Below are 15,772 nucleotides of genomic sequence, written 5' to 3'. Positions count from 1 at the left end.
CCATCTGAGGCTCACTTTTAAATTGCAAAAAGAATACACACGGGGAATCACACACACAAACGCATGTTCTCACTCTTTTCCTCACACACACACACACACACACACACACACACACACACACACACACACACACACACACACACACACACACACACACATAATGCCTTGTTGTCAGCCTGCTACACTTGGCCTCTAATCTCCACATGATGTCCCATTAGTCTGGACCTCTGGTGGCCCTCATTTAGGAGCTCCAACATCAAAGCTTTGAAGTACCCGACGTCTCAGCCACACACACACACACACACACTTTCATACAGTACACATGCAATTACTCTGCCTCTGTTTTATACAGCTTGCAGAGTCTCCCACACACGGTTCCATTTACCCACATAAGCTTTCCTCACCTAAATGCAAACCCTGTTAGCAAACAGAGTTTAGATGCAGAATGTGATATCTGAGGCTCTCCTGGGTCTCTGACCTGGACGTCTGTAGTGAGACAGCCAAAGTGGTCCAATTTCTTTTAACAGGGGTCTTACAGCAGTGACTTTCGAGTTTAATGAGTGCCAAAGTTAATGTTGCTTGTATGCGCTCCTGAAATCAGTTTTAATGATAACTTTTTAATTATAGCAACATGTAACACAACTTTGAGCAGATATGAAGCGGAGCCTGTCACTCAGGACATTAGGATCCGTAGACAGGAGGACACGTGTTGTTGCTGCACAGTGCGATGGCAGTGGCTGTTAGCATGCTCCGGTCCGTGACATAGCGGGCCAATTACCACCTCTGAAAAATACAGAAAATCCCCAGTCCACTGGAGGAGCGCGATGCCATCTGCTCACAGGTCTGATTGATCCCGGCAGAACAGTCACGACCACATCACACGAATGAACGCCGACAGGAAATTACCAAAGGAGCCAGATTGTCATTGTTCCATACCGCCTCTTGTTTTCACAACCAAATTATTCTTAATTTTGTATCCCTGTGTGAGTGTGTGTTATCCAAATGTTGTTTTTCAAGGTTTTTATCAGTCTGCAAGCGGTACACTGCGGGGGCCCTTTCCTTTAGCCGTCAGATCAGAGAGTTTTCTGCCTCAGAAGCTGAGGCGGCCTTCAAAGAAAAAGCTCTGGCACCCTGTAAATCGATAGGCCAGATTGTGGATGGAGCCCATTTGAGGGTCGCGCCACAGGAAGTGACTTCAACACAGCTAATTAATGCGGGGATTATGTAATCAAGATGGAAAGGGGGCAAACAGGCAGCACATTAATCATCGCAGCGAGGGGGGGAAAGTTTGTTTGGTTTTCTAACTTAATCACTTAATATTTCCTGAATCGTACAACATGTAGGCTTCTCACGGTGTCCTAGCAAAGTGGAGGCGGTGTGTGTCAAGGTATGTTTGTATGTTAACCCTTCTATTCATCTCAGGAGAAATCCTCCATATCTTCCCCTTCAGTGGCAGCCTGAAGAAGAGTCCGACCTGGAGAGGAAACCATACCTCTCTTTCAACGTCATCCAAAATGCACACACACACATGCAGACTTACATGTTTCATGCACACCCCAATGGTCCTTCCGGGAAGGGGGCCCAGATAATCTTGCCAGCAGTTCAAAGCACCTATATGGGTCAGACCGTGTGTGTGTGTGTGTTTGTGAGAGAGTGTGTGGAGGATGGAAAGGGGCTTTGTGGCAACTTGCCCTCAAATGACGAAACGCCCAATGACAACAAATGCCAAAGTCTTGTATAAACACTAGGCAGACCATCACTTTCCTTCCTCCGTGACATTATCATCTCCCCACCACATGAGATACTGCCTCTGAAACACAAATACATGGAGGAAATGATTGGGAAGCTCCATTAAGGGCCCCAAACTAGGCCAGCTTTCTTGTCATTGTGAAGCAGCTGAGGAAATTTAAATATACTGAGGATGATAAGGGGCAATTTCAGGGCCAAATGCTCTGTTTCATGTTTTGATGCCCCTCCCTGTAGACTGAAGCTTACGCCTTATGTAGCGAAGTTTAGTTGCAGAGCTCCGGATTTGATTTCCCAGAAGCCTCTGATATTTTTTGAGGCCATCATATGGTGTCTGGAGCATTTCCTCGTGACTGAACCTTCATTGTGGACACGCAACGTGACCACTGGTCCTGTGAGGCGGGCCACCTGTTCGCTCCACTTGAGGCTGTGGTTACAGTCACGGTTGCCCAATATAGCACGAGACACTTGTTATCAGGCATTGCAGGAGGCCCCTCGCAGTGGGTCCTAACCATCTGTCCTGAGTGTTTGCTTCAGTTTGAGTGAAGGTGTTGATGTGAGGGACCAGTAAAAACACTGCTTATAAATTATGATTTTAAGTTACTGCTGAATGGAACTCTATATTATATAAATGATAACTTGTTTTATTTTGGGACTCACCTTTAGATGCCTTACTTCCTGTGTGATTACCATTAGCACTGATTGGTGTCACCTGGTCCCCCATTCTCTTGAACACTCAACAAAGTCTTTTAAATCATGTTAAGTTAGAAACTGTTTGAAATGAGTGTGTTGGTGCTTTTTTAAACCCCCTCATTCCAAAAACAGATCTGAAAACTTCTGAGAAACCTTAATCAACATCAACTATTGACCCTGAAAGGTAAGAAAAGCTTAAAATATATCTGCCAATCACTACTGAGTAAAGGAAGGCTGTTAGTGGAGCGATCATTCTTGACAGGTTGTCAGGATCTGCAACAAAACATCTTCTGTAATAGTCTGTTCGATGCCGTACCGTAGACAATTCTTTACTCCAAATGTGTCATAGATAGCACTTCAACAGAGCCAGGCCTGGTATTTGGAAAAGCGTGTCGATAATAGAATGAAAAAGAAAGTTGGATTTCATTGATCAATTAGCAATGACATTAAAAAGAACACTTTTAGGAATTCAGCTGGCGAAGATTTGAGAAACATGCTGAAATAAAAAGCTGTGCCCATCATGACTTACTCGCTGTCATTAAAGGGGATGAAGGAAAGAAAAATGAGACATGGAAAATCATGAATGCCTCTCCTAGGTTGTTGAATTGAAAAGGCCTCCTCATAACTTTCTGTTCAAATTAGGCCTTTTTCATTTTGTATTCCATGGAGGCGATAATCAAATTCAATTGCACTTTGAGACCCATCTGTTCCAAAATAATTGACGATTCTGCCCTTCAAAAAACCAACATCGCAAACCTCCTCAGCTCTGCAAAATAAATCTCCGCATCTGAGTCAAATTAGCTCCACGAGTAATGTGTGTTTACAGAGCAGCCGGCACATTTCCCCTCTGATGAAGTTGGACAATGCGGTGAGAGGAAAACAATTAAAACCTCTTAAGCCCCACGGACCCGGTTCCGGTGCCGAAATCGCGTCATTTGCAGGAAACAACGTCTAAGGAACCTTAATATTTAATAAACTATGAATATTTTATGTCCATATAATGGGAAAAAACTAATTTAACTGATCTTTTTCATATTTTTTTTTAAAAAAAACACACAATGCTAACAGTGAGCCTCTGAATTAGCCCCGAGCGAAAAATGCTAACCTATTACTGCACCGAAAATCACTCCTAGCTCCCTTATTACTTATCCTAGCTGCACATCCAACACATCGTTTATGATCATAAAGACACAGAATCTAACGGTGCCCACCTCAACACTAAAAGATACAAACTCGCGACGTTATCAACAAAAACCTACATCAAAACATGTGGCGCTAGGTAGCCTACAACGCTAACATGGCTTACCTTGGTTTTGTCTGGTCAAAACTGGTCTTCAATGGCATTAAAACGATAACAACGATGATGTAGTTAATCCATAGGTTAATATCCAATGTGGCTGTGTCCCCTTTGAAATGTTCTGATAATCTATAAGCAATAAAACTGCAATTCCATTTTCAAATAGTAGAGCAGGCCATTCCTACGCTCTGTAGCAAGATTGACGCCACCTTTTTTTTTAACATGAGTGTGTGCGGGACGATTTCCCTTCGATTCTATTGGCTCTAAAGAAATGTCACATGTCAAAATCGAAGAAGGGGGGCCAGAGATAAGGAAAATCCACCCAAATGGCCCCAGAAGAGGTTTATTTGGCTAAATCTGTCTAAAAAGGTCAAATATCACTTGTTTTGCATCAATCTTGATACAGGGTACTTATTATATGTTGTACTTTGGATTCCTAAAGCTTTTAGTCTACTAACCCATCATCCAAGGTTAGTTCTCACAAGTACAAGTACAAAATATTTTTGGGACGGACATTATAATTTAAGTTTTTTACCATGTTCAATCTGAATTTTCTTTAAAATAAAAAACATCTATATTGATTCTGACTTTTCTACATCCAACCCACAGGTTTATCATTACTTTGAGAAAAAAGATTATTAATTTAACCCTTTTAGAAGGGAAGATATGGTCATTTGTTCTGGGAATGTCATTTTCGAACCTGAAAAACAGGCTTGGGGCTTAAGTGGGGAAATATCATGATCAGTTTCAGGTTCATATTTGTATTTATTGCCTCTACTGTGACAAGTTTCCATGCTTTAATGTTCAGAATTAAAGTGTGTTTCCTTAAACTGCCTGTTCTGCAGCACCTCTTTTCACCCTCTGTCTGAAACCAGAGCCCAGTCTGCTCTGATTGGTTCTGTTGGGATTGTACATCCGCTTACAGATGTCCCGCCCCTTAGCCTATCACGTACAATGTGTTGGAGCACTAGAAAAATATAGGATTTGAATTTTTGCAGACCATTTAAATGCACAAAAACCTAAATAAAACACTACAGGCAAGGGAAAAAGCAGAATAGGGCCCCTTTAAATTTGGATCCTAAAACAAAGTAAAGTCATCATACATATAGACACTGATTTCCACTATAGCACGGACTTGTAGCTGCTAGTTTAGTTTTTCTTTTTTACCCTGCTTTCGCGATTTCATCTTCAGCAGTGTGTAGAGAGTGTGGTGGCAGAGGGAGATTACACGGCAGCGAGGAAGCTGTGAGAGGAGAGATCTCTGTGTTTGGTTAATGTGGGCTGCAGCTCTGTATCCTCATCCTCTGAGTGGGTTGCTGCTGATGGCATGGGTTATATGTTATTCCTTGTAGGAGGCAGAAATAGCGTGTGTGTGCGTCAGTAATGTGGTGACATCCTTCTCTCTGTGATAGTTCTTCACCGTGGCGCTCTGAGTAACTGTACCCTGGAGAAAGCGGATTTACAGCCTCATTCAACTGTGCTGAGCTCCAGGTAAACATCATTCAAACCGCCAACTTAGCAATCCTTCTCCCTTTCTCCCCACACACACACACACTTCCTCACACACGCTGCATGAAGCCATGGCGGTAGATTCATGAGACATTTGCAGTAAATGTGTTTTGGAGATTTATCCCCTTTCATGTTCACCTTGTTTTTCGGCAGAGAACTTTACAGTTGCTTCAGAAATATTCATGCCTTGATTTAGAGAGCAGTGAAAATACAGAAAACAATCGTTGTGCATAGACAGAGCAGGGAGGGGAAAAGGGGGCCTGCTGAATTTGCTTATCAGTCCCTCTCAAGCTACAGTTCGGGCCCTCGGAGACACAACAGTATCAGGCCACTGGGGCTCAGGCAGGGAGTCGAGTAAACACTTGGTAGTAGAATAAGCAAGCTGCACAAAAGGCCTTCCTCCCGTGACCGAGGCCACACACCAAGACGCAGCGCCCCACTTTTATATACACACTGGGAAGCACAACAAACAAGCAACAGAATCCACCGACGAATACTCAAATCAATATCCCCTCGTTATTTTTGAAACTGTTTGGACTTGGCGTCATCGTGGGATTATTTGTAACAGTATTAAACCCCAGAGGATGGAACCAGGGGGAGCTAGGCACCACCTGCCCTCTCCTATGAACACACACACACACAGGGAGAGAAAACAACAAGAGTGTGACATAACAACTGATGTGTATGGCTGTGTCTGCTTTGCATGAACAGATCCGCTTGTTTTTGCATTCACAGGTTTAACTCCCATGTGTCCTCCCACCTTGGCTGATTTGTTGGTCTTAAGTTTACTCAATGTAAACAAGAGGAATAGCATTAGCATGTGATGTTGCGCGCTAGCCCCACAGAGCTTGGCATGCTAAAAAAGCGTGAGTTCAGCAGGTCAAACTACAGTATCTGCCTCTCTCTCGGCTCCTTGCCAATAATAAGAAGTGCTTCTGCTCTCGGCGCCTCTGTATTGAGTGGATTGCCTCCCTTTATATGGAAGTAAAAATACAAAAAGGTTTAGCAAATTATGCGCATATAAATCCACTTCTGCACTGCTTTTTTTTACCTGCATTTTCCAGCCATTTGTGTCCAAAATACGATTTTCTTGAAAAACTTTGCAAAGGAGACAGAATATAAGTGTTCCTCCTGCACAGGCGTGTCCCCTGCTGAGTTGTGACTGGAGACTGTCAAAAACAACCAGCTCCCATATCTCATGAATAAGAAGTGATATATTCTGTTTGTGTCAGCACAGTATATACATAAGTGTATGTTTCTCATTGCATTCCTTCCCACAAATCAGCCTGACAACATCTGCTGCTGTAAAGGTAGCCTCTGACACGAAACACACCGCCATGGCACCGCAATGTGTCTGAGAGCATCAGTTCTTCATCAGCACGAAGATGCTTCCAGGATTCCCACGACCCCCAACCAAATAAATAACCCGCCCCCGCCTGACACCAGTGAGAGTCCTTGTCTCCAGATGCTCTGCCTGCCTTGCATCTACCCGGAAGGCCTCCCCCTCCCCTTCCATAACCAAACTAAAGTACTAAAGCCTTGAGAAGAGCAACGCTACCTGCATACAATCAGCACACACGCTGCACACACACGTAGCCATGATGGATGGCCTTCCCCTCTCCGTAATGCACAAACGCATTTACCCATCAGCCCGGGGGCCAGAGGAAAGAGATGAAAGAGACACTCTGCTCCATGGCTGCACAGCCGCTCATGCAGGAAGGTGCCTCCTCCTAATCTTCTGGGTGGAGGATCATGGCAGCACTTCCAGCTCATTTAAGACTTCTCACTTCATACTCCATTATTCAAAGTTGTTAAGGATAAATCACTCTTAAGTGTGAACGTGTGACTCTGGGCAAGGGTAGTGGCAGTGCAAGTTTGAGGTACTAAATTGAAATCTGCAAAATAGCATTACAGGGCCTCTTTAAATCTGTAGTGCAGCATTGCAGACACCCTAATATTCTTCCTCTCAATTTCCTATATCATACTCCTGTGACATCTTGTGCATAACATACAAACTAACAACTAGCAATTTCATTACATTATTTTCTGTTTATCTGCATACCCATTGTCTCAGGCAGCAACAGGTATTGTTATAATGAGAGACTGCCTCTTGTGGTAGAAGCTAAGATATTTCCAAGATGACAGGTGTGGCATGTAAATGACTGCTTTTACACAAAGAAATGAAAGACAAAGCTGTGTGTGTGTGTGTGTGTGTGTGTGTGTGTGTGTGTGTGTTTTATGCTTACTTTTAATACTTCTAAATAAAACTTTTGGCCCATAATTTCATTTCCTCATTGTAGCGACCAGAGAGGGGTCTCTGATAGTGTTACGTTATTATGAGAGTGCTCTCATACTTGTTTGATTCTGAAATTGCATATATTTATATAAATATATATATACCTTTTTAAATATGTGTGTGTATGTCTGCATCTGTAGCCTGTTATTGTCTCATCATACCGCACTGTGAATGAATTAAAAGTAAACATATAAGTGGTCATGAACACATCTGTCCATCAGACAGAGTGCTGCTGTGCCTCCTGTCATCATTAACGGACGTCTCTTTAAAATGACCGCTCAGAGGAGAGGAGTTCTCATTTCTCTAACCGCCTGCTGCTTCCCCTCCTCTCTCCTCGGTTCCCCTCCTCGGCTCCTCCGCTCGGATCTCCTGTGGGCGGGACTAAGACACGAGGATAGGAGTCGAGGATAGGAGTCGAGGAGGGGAAATGAGTGAAATGAGAAAGGCCCGATGTGTGTGTGTGGAGGAAAAAGGTGCTGCTAGTTTTCCAGTCTATTGTGTCTGAAGTGAGGTTAACAATACCTCTCTGTCTCGGCCTATCTCCCTGTGTACCTGTGACAGACTCACCCACACACTGGGGCCTCAATATGCCTTCTCTTATCTGTGTTATCTTGTACACACACACACACACACACACACACACCCTCTCCTCTCACTTCTTACTCCAAATCCCCTCTTTTCCCCTCAGACTATCTCCTGTCTATGAAGAGGACTGCTGTGGGTAGTCCCTTTGTGTTTATCGAGAGCAGTTTGACAGGAGACCCTCTCCCCGCCGCTGCTCTCTTCGCAGCAGGAGAAGGAGGCTGAACATCTCTCAGTGGGCGGCCGGGGTCTCACAGTTCAAGCTCAGACTCAGAGACACAATGTCAAGCCGAGTGGAGAGGCTCTCTGAGGGGAAAGCCCTCGCTAGCGCTGGTGGTCATCGACCCCATGGGCTGAGACGTTAAAAGCCTTGGGTTACAAAAAGTCAAAACATTTAATTCTTTATTATCCCCTCACAGGAAGAATCTGTTAGTCCAGACATGCCTTTACTCAGCACACAAACTGTAGGTGGTCCATTCACTACCAGGATGATGAAACAGGTTGAAAACTTTGTGAATGGAGAATTCCCCTGCAGACAGCCAAGTGTAGACCAGATGTCTTAACCAAGGACGTGGCGCATATACTTTTCCAGGAGAGTCTGTTTTTGACTTTGGATCTGGCAGATAAGCTTGAAAAACAGACGTATAGTGTGAAGCTGTGGCATGAGTAAAGACTTTGGAGACATGCCTGAATATGATGTAGCATCATACCTTCAAAATATCTGAGAAATAGAATAAAATCTTGCTTTTCTGGCACATGATTCATGAATAACAAAACGATGGCTTATTCGCTTCTATTCGGATGGTAAATGAAAAATGATGGTTCCTCAGCGCTGTTGCAGAGAAAGCTCATCCAACAGCCACACAATAGATTCACGAGTATTAAAGGAGTCAAAGGTCATCTGCTCGTGAGCCGCTGGTAAGAACTGTATTCACGAGCTCACTCCTTCAGTGAATACGACATTCAGCACAACCGAAAGCTATATTGATCGCCCTTAGTATTACTAATTAGATTGGACGTAGCTTTCCGAACACCACCACTATTCTTTTCGTACTAAATCAAGGGATTATATTGGCATACACATCCGTCTTATCCCCGCCTGTTACCATCCATATGTGTCAGGCAGCCTCACGCGGACAAAGAAGCATAAATGAGAATGAGAGAAAAGGTGGGATTGAATTGAAGACACCTAAAGGACTTATAGCAGGGCTCCAGCTGAGTCTGTATATCGAGCTGGAGACGCCCACAGAAGAGGAGAGAGATGAGGGGCAGGCCATCACATCCACTGGGAGACAAAGGAGCGGGGTGACATGCAGCCGATGGACAGAAGGTCCATTTCCACTCCAACAAAAGAGCCGGGGAGATGAAGCAGATTAGCAGCTCTTTATGCCCATTGTGAAGGCTCTAAATGATAAGATTTACCCCTTTTCCATCTCAGCCTGTGTCCTGTGTGTGTGTGTGTGCAAGTGTGAGTGGAAGTAAGCTCTTTTCTGATTCACTCCATCAGGATACGCTTCCCATTATTTCCCTTTACAAGCAGGTACATACGCACATACATACACCCTGGTGTCTTTTATTCATCCTCACAGGAAGCACAGACGCGACAGATGGCTTTTGAGTCACTTCCTTTCTTTGTACTAAATCCTGAATTTACAGTTTGATGGGAAACTTACACACCCTTTTTATGTTCGTGTGACTTTAAAATGACTTTGGCTATGTTGCTATAATGATTAATCACTCATTCACTGAATATAGCAGTACAAGTGACACACTGTTAGAGTTTTATATCATGCTATATATAATATAACATTTTGTTCCATCTCAAGGTTTTTTTTTTTTACAACCTCAAGGAGCTTTTCTTAACTATTGCTCATACATTGCCTCCTCTGGTTATACCTTAGTATTTATTTCCATCTAGTGATCACCTTGGAGCATTGCACGTTCTTATTTTTCTAGATTGCATTTACCATTTTATATACAATCCATTGAAAAAGATACACATCATCCTTTGTATGGAATAAGAGTGATACTTGGTTAATTATGTACATGTAATTTTAACTGAAAATAAGGGAAACACTGAACGAATTGATTACAACATCACCATTGCAAAGTTTGGGTTTAGTTTAAGGTTTATTTTGATTTGCATTTAATGTCTAGTGGTGATTTTCAACTATTAAAACTTAAAAGTATTCGTAATTTAATCAAGCATTCCCATTTAAGACACTTTACACCAATTTCAGAGGGAAATACTGTACTTTTTACTCCACTACACAAGTTACAGAATAACAGTTTGGTCCAAAACAAATGAAATAGGAACATTTCAGATTTTTTTTTCAACATAGGATGCTACACTTTAATGCAAAAACATGTTTTTAAATCATGTACGTTTATGAAAAATGTATGATTGGGAATGTGCCAATTCTGCATATTGAGTACTTTATCCTTTGAGTACATCCGGGTAGTAAATTCTGAACTTAACCTAAAGTGGAATATGTATACTGTGGTATTACTGCTTATACTTAAGTAAAATATATGAATACTTCTTGCACCAATGTTAATTTCTTCCTTTTTTTCAAACTGTGTCCATGTTTGTCCCTTCCTGCCTCCATGAGTCATGTCTGGTTTTGACCACCAGAGGGCGCTGAGTGCCGCTCAGCCCCAGACCATGCAGTCAAACCCCAGTTTCGTAAAGCACCGATTGCCGAGTCATGGATGGGTGTTGTTTAACATGCACGCAACAAGGACAACAGCGCTCACAACATGAGTACAGACTGTAGATGTAAGCGATGACAGAATTATTTCTAGGTATTTCTTATACTCTTCCCAGTCTTTCTCGTTATAATCGGTATTTTGTGTTGAAACTGTGTAGCCGACAAAGCTAACAGCTAGCAGCTAACCTCTTTGAGTGGACTTGTTCAGTAACCTCTGTTACTGACACTGGAGTGTTAGCATCGACTGTGAAGTGGACAGCAAGCTCCTGGTCATTAAGGTAAATATACAGCTAAATAACTGTATGTGTAGAGCCTCTGAAAGACATGCTTCTCGTGGTGCCTTTTTCTTTGTTAGTTTTTTTATTTCTTCATTCAAGATTCAAAGGCTTTATTGTCATATGCAAAGTAGCTACAGTGAAGTTAGGGCAATGAAAATCTTAAGTCCCAGGCTCCTCCAACAGTCACCATGAATATATATTAGACATAAAACATGACCAATTTGCAAGTAATGCAGGAGAAGTGAACTATGTTCATGTCAAATACAATACCAGTGAATGCAGGAGCATATATATACATGTCAAATAGAACAAGATAAACAAGAACAGAATGTAAAATGAAATACTGTACAGTGGAATAAATACTGCTTGTGTACATTTGTGAGATGCAAACAGATATATCTAAGGAAAATAATATCTGTTCCTCCACAGCTGCAGCCATGGTGTTCATGCACAGCTACTGCGAAGCCAATTCCTCCATCTCCCTAACCTGGGTGGATGAAGGCATCTCCCCCTGCTTCTACTTCACTCTGGTCCCCACCATCCTGCTAACCATCGCCTTCTTCCTCGGCACCATCCACTGCATATTCTACCAGAAGTATGGCACATCGATGGAACCTAAATTCATCCCGCGCTCCCGTCTCTACGGGTTCCAGCAGTTTGTCTCCGGCCTCCTGCTGCTCCAGTTCCTGGGGTTGATGGTGTGGCGGGCGGCCAGTGGGGGGGAGCTCCCGGGGTACGTGGTGCTGTACGGCTGCTTCTCTGCGCTGGGCTGGGCCTGGTCTATAGCCCTGCTGAGGGTGGAGAGGCGTCGGGCCCTGCTGATGGACCGGACCAGGGGCCACAGTGCGGCCCTGCTGCTGTTCTGGGCCGTGGCTTTCGCTGCGGAGAACCTGGCTTTCGTGTCCTGGTACAGCCCTCACTGGTGGTGGGGGATGGAGAACAATCAGCAACAGGTGAGGAGACGCCAAATGCCACATCAGCTTCACCATATGTTGGAGAAAAAGAGATTTGAGTCACTAATTGTATACTATGTTCAGACTGAATATAATCTATATGTTATGAACTGCATATAGATCCTATGTTTTACTTCTCTGCTCTCCTTTGTACCAGCGTGTCACATGTTTTTTACATTGCTATCTATTCAGTTATTTGTTAATTTCTTTCATCATAATGCAATAAATCACTTCTGTAATATTTTATACGTCTGATGTTGTGTACTTTAACTACAAAGGGACAAAGGTCAGTTAATTATTCTAGAATAAATGAAGGTGTGTCAGACACTCCTGCTGCTCTGCTAGTTTAGCCGGTATTGGTTCAGGCTAGCATGCAAAACATGCACAACATTAATGTGAGTGAGCAGGACTAGAGCCACGTTTTTGCTGAGTCATTGTTCAATCTGACTTTCAGATCCTAAAAGCTACACTGTTAACCAATCATATTGCACCTCCCACTCTGAGTCAGCAACTTCCTGGTTATATAAGTGAAAGCATTGACACATATGTATTTTTATTATTTAACCTGTCTTTAGTTTTAAATATTGTTTAGCAAAATGTACTCATACCTCCATAAACTGTGTATACTGTGCTTTACTCCAGGGGTTCCCAAACTCTTCAGCCCGAGACCCCCAAAATAACAGTGCCAGAGACTGGCGACCCCCTGTCGACGTGGGGTTGGGGGTGCTAGTGACATTATTTCAGTTTTCCACACTTCTCGCGGGAATTTCAGTTTTTCGCCCTCACTAGTCCGCCCCTGAAAATGTCTATGCAAACGTTATTATTAATAATGATTGTATAAAAAAAAGTGATCAATATTTTTTTTTTTTTTTTTTTTTTTATTTTCCATTTTTATTTTGTAATCATCTCGCGACCCCCACTTTGGGAACTCCTGCTTTACTCAATTGAATGTTAACCCTTAAACCCCCTTTTTAAAATGAACCTAGAACAAATGTTATTACAGTAACTTTTATGAAAAGACATGTTGATGTAAATGACTCAGAGGCTTGGTCTATGTGTTTATAAAAGACACATTTAATAGAGTATTTGTATTATAAAAAGCTGTATTGACATCTGTTCAATAAATGCTGATTAAATCTGTTGTGTTTTATTTGACCCCCAGGTGCAGTTTGCCCTGTGGCTGCTGCGCTACAGCGGCACCGGGCTGCTCTTCTTCATTGGTCTCAAAGCTCCGGGGTTGCCACGGAAACCGTACATGCTACTGATAAACGAGGATGAGCGGGACGTAGAGACCGACCCACAGGTAGCACACACTTAAATCACTTTTATATTGAGCAATTCCTGTGTAGAGTATTTCATATGCTAATTTGCTCTTTGATTTGTCTAGTGGTGGAATTCAACTAGTAAAACTTTAAAGTAATTGAATTGAGTATTCCCATTTTAAGATACTTTACACCAATTTCAGAGTGAAATACTGTACTTTATACTGTTACAGAATAACAGTTTGGCCCAAAACATAAATAATAGAAACATTTTCAACATAGGATGCTACACTTTAATGCATAACAACATATTTTTTACTTTTAACTTTATGACTGGATTCTGCATACTTTACCCTTTGAGTACATTCAGATAGTAACTTCTATACTTAACCTAAAGTGGAGTATGTAGACTGTGGTATTACTACTTATACTTAAGTAAAATATATGAACACTTCTTGCACCAATGTTAATTTCTTCCTTTTTTTCAATCATGTCCGGTAGAGTATTTAATATGTTTGTGTATCTCAGAGCCTGCTGGGCGGAGAACCGAACCAGTCCACCTGGCAGGGCTTCACCAAGAAGGCCCGCTTGCTGGTGCCCTACATGTGGCCCCGAGGAAACGTCTTCCTCCAGATGCTGGTCCTCTTCTGTCTCACGCTGCTGGGATTCGAGCGAGCCATTAACGTCTTTGTTCCCATTTACTACAAGAATATTGGTGAGTCATTGGTGTTTATTTCAGAGCTGCAACAAGCTAACAACAAGCTAATGGTGTTATTCCTTTAAATTCAGTTTGATGTCATGCCTCAAGAGCCTCACAAAACGTACCAATGTTAAAAATAGAGGTGGTAGCTTGCAGACAAAGTTCCTCAGGATGTGGGATGAGATCAAATAAAAACACGATTCCAAGTTCCTCCCTTATCTTCAAGCCAAACACCTGATTTTTGCTTTTCTCTGGTCTCCTTCTCAGTGAATGAGCTGACTGATGGCAGCAGCTGGAGGACTCTGGCCACCACAGTGTGTATTTATGTCCTGCTGAAGCTGTTGCAGGGTGGCGGTGCAGGTAGGAGCAACTCAGACCACTCATGCATTGATGTTCTGTCTCTAATCACACTCCAACGTGGGGGTAGTGATGGGGTGTGACCAAGCCGCTCTCTCCGCCTCTTCCCAGGGTCCTCTGGTTTCGTCAGTAACCTGCGCTCCTTCCTGTGGATCCGGGTGCAGCAGTTCACTAACCGCGTGGTGCAGGTGCGTCTCTTCGGCCACCTGCACTCCCTCTCCCTGCGCTGGCACCTGGGTCGCAAAACAGGCGACGTTCTGCGGAGCATCGACCGCGGGACGTCCTCCATCAACAGCCTCCTCAGGTACGATGGCCAGAAATAGACCCATTATTTTTCCTTCAATTTCAATGAATAATTGACTCTTTGATGTTCCCTACAGCTACATAGTGTTCAGCATCCTCCCAACCTTCGCTGATATTATCATTTCTATCATTTACTTCATTACGTATTTCAACGCCTGGTTCGGCCTCATCGTGTTCGTCTGCATGGCCCTGTACCTCAGTAAGCTATCTCAAATTCTGTATGTTTACTAAAAACTACACATTTTCCCCATAAGGTTTTTTATTGCCTGTTTATATTTCTCCCAGCTCTGACCATCATCATCACTGAGTGGAGGACCAAGTACAGGCGAGAGATGAACCAGCTGGACAACAAAACTAAGACCAAAGCTGTGGACTCCTTGTTGAACTTCGAGACGGTACAAGAAAAACATTTTATAGTCAGTTAATGTCAAATGATTCCAGAAAATGTCAACTTTTTTGTTCTTATTTGATCTGTTCCACAGGTGAAATACTACAATGCAGAGAACTATGAGGTCAGCCGCTTTGAGGACGCCATCTTGCAATATCAGGCAAGTGGAGTTTCCATTGAAACATTTAGCCTGCGCTTAGTCATCGCTGCTTTCAGGAAGGAGAGGATTCATTCAATAAAATACATTTACAGGTTGATTTAAATCCAGTATTTTACAATGGGATGATAATCCATTTGATATTCTCACTGCTGGATGTTCAAAACGGCAGATGGCCAAACTCTGAAATATGATTTTTTTTTTTACGGCAAGATACATTTAAAAACAAAGACTATAGGAAAACATGGATATACCACTTGTGAATGATGCTATTGTCATTACAGAACATTTAATAATCTAGTTCAGTGCTTCTCAAAGCGCCCCCTAGTGGTCCGTGAGTATATTGGTACAATTTCACATTTGAAATAAATAAATACATTTAAAGTTTTCCGCACTCTCGCGGGAATATCTCCGCAATGGAGCAAGGTTAAGTTTCACTTTTGATTGCATGATATAGCCCAGCGCAACACCTTCATCTCAAAACATGTGTGCCACCTTGTTTCGTACCATTTTCAGAGCGAATCATTGTAATCTGTTCTA

At 42.7% G+C, this 15,772-nt stretch overlaps 1 protein-coding gene across 1 annotated transcript in view; it reads left to right on the top strand.

Annotated features, from left to right (window-relative positions):
* The first annotated feature begins 10,823 nt into the window (after positions 1–10,823).
* The window catches only part of abcb6a (ATP binding cassette subfamily B member 6 (LAN blood group) a), an 8,175-nt gene continuing 3,226 nt past the window's right edge, over positions 10,824–15,772 (top strand). Inside the window, exons 1-9 of the mRNA XM_010771193.1 lie at positions 10,824–11,112; positions 11,542–12,065; positions 13,228–13,368; positions 13,856–14,042; positions 14,295–14,387; positions 14,496–14,688; positions 14,765–14,886; positions 14,973–15,082; positions 15,170–15,235. Coding sequence (XP_010769495.1) covers positions 11,550–12,065; positions 13,228–13,368; positions 13,856–14,042; positions 14,295–14,387; positions 14,496–14,688; positions 14,765–14,886; positions 14,973–15,082; positions 15,170–15,235 — 1,428 coding nt within the window. The 5' untranslated portion in view covers positions 10,824–11,112; positions 11,542–11,549. The remainder of the gene's footprint in view (positions 11,113–11,541; positions 12,066–13,227; positions 13,369–13,855; positions 14,043–14,294; positions 14,388–14,495; positions 14,689–14,764; positions 14,887–14,972; positions 15,083–15,169; positions 15,236–15,772) is intronic.

The sequence above is a fragment of the Notothenia coriiceps genome, unplaced genomic scaffold (assembly GCF_000735185.1).
Source record: "Notothenia coriiceps isolate Sejong01 unplaced genomic scaffold, NC01 NC01_scaffold00009659, whole genome shotgun sequence".
Classification (NCBI taxonomy): Eukaryota; Metazoa; Chordata; class Actinopteri; order Perciformes; family Nototheniidae; genus Notothenia; species Notothenia coriiceps.
The sequence above is the reverse complement of the archived record's forward strand: the minus strand, read 5'-3'. Positions and strand labels throughout refer to the sequence as shown.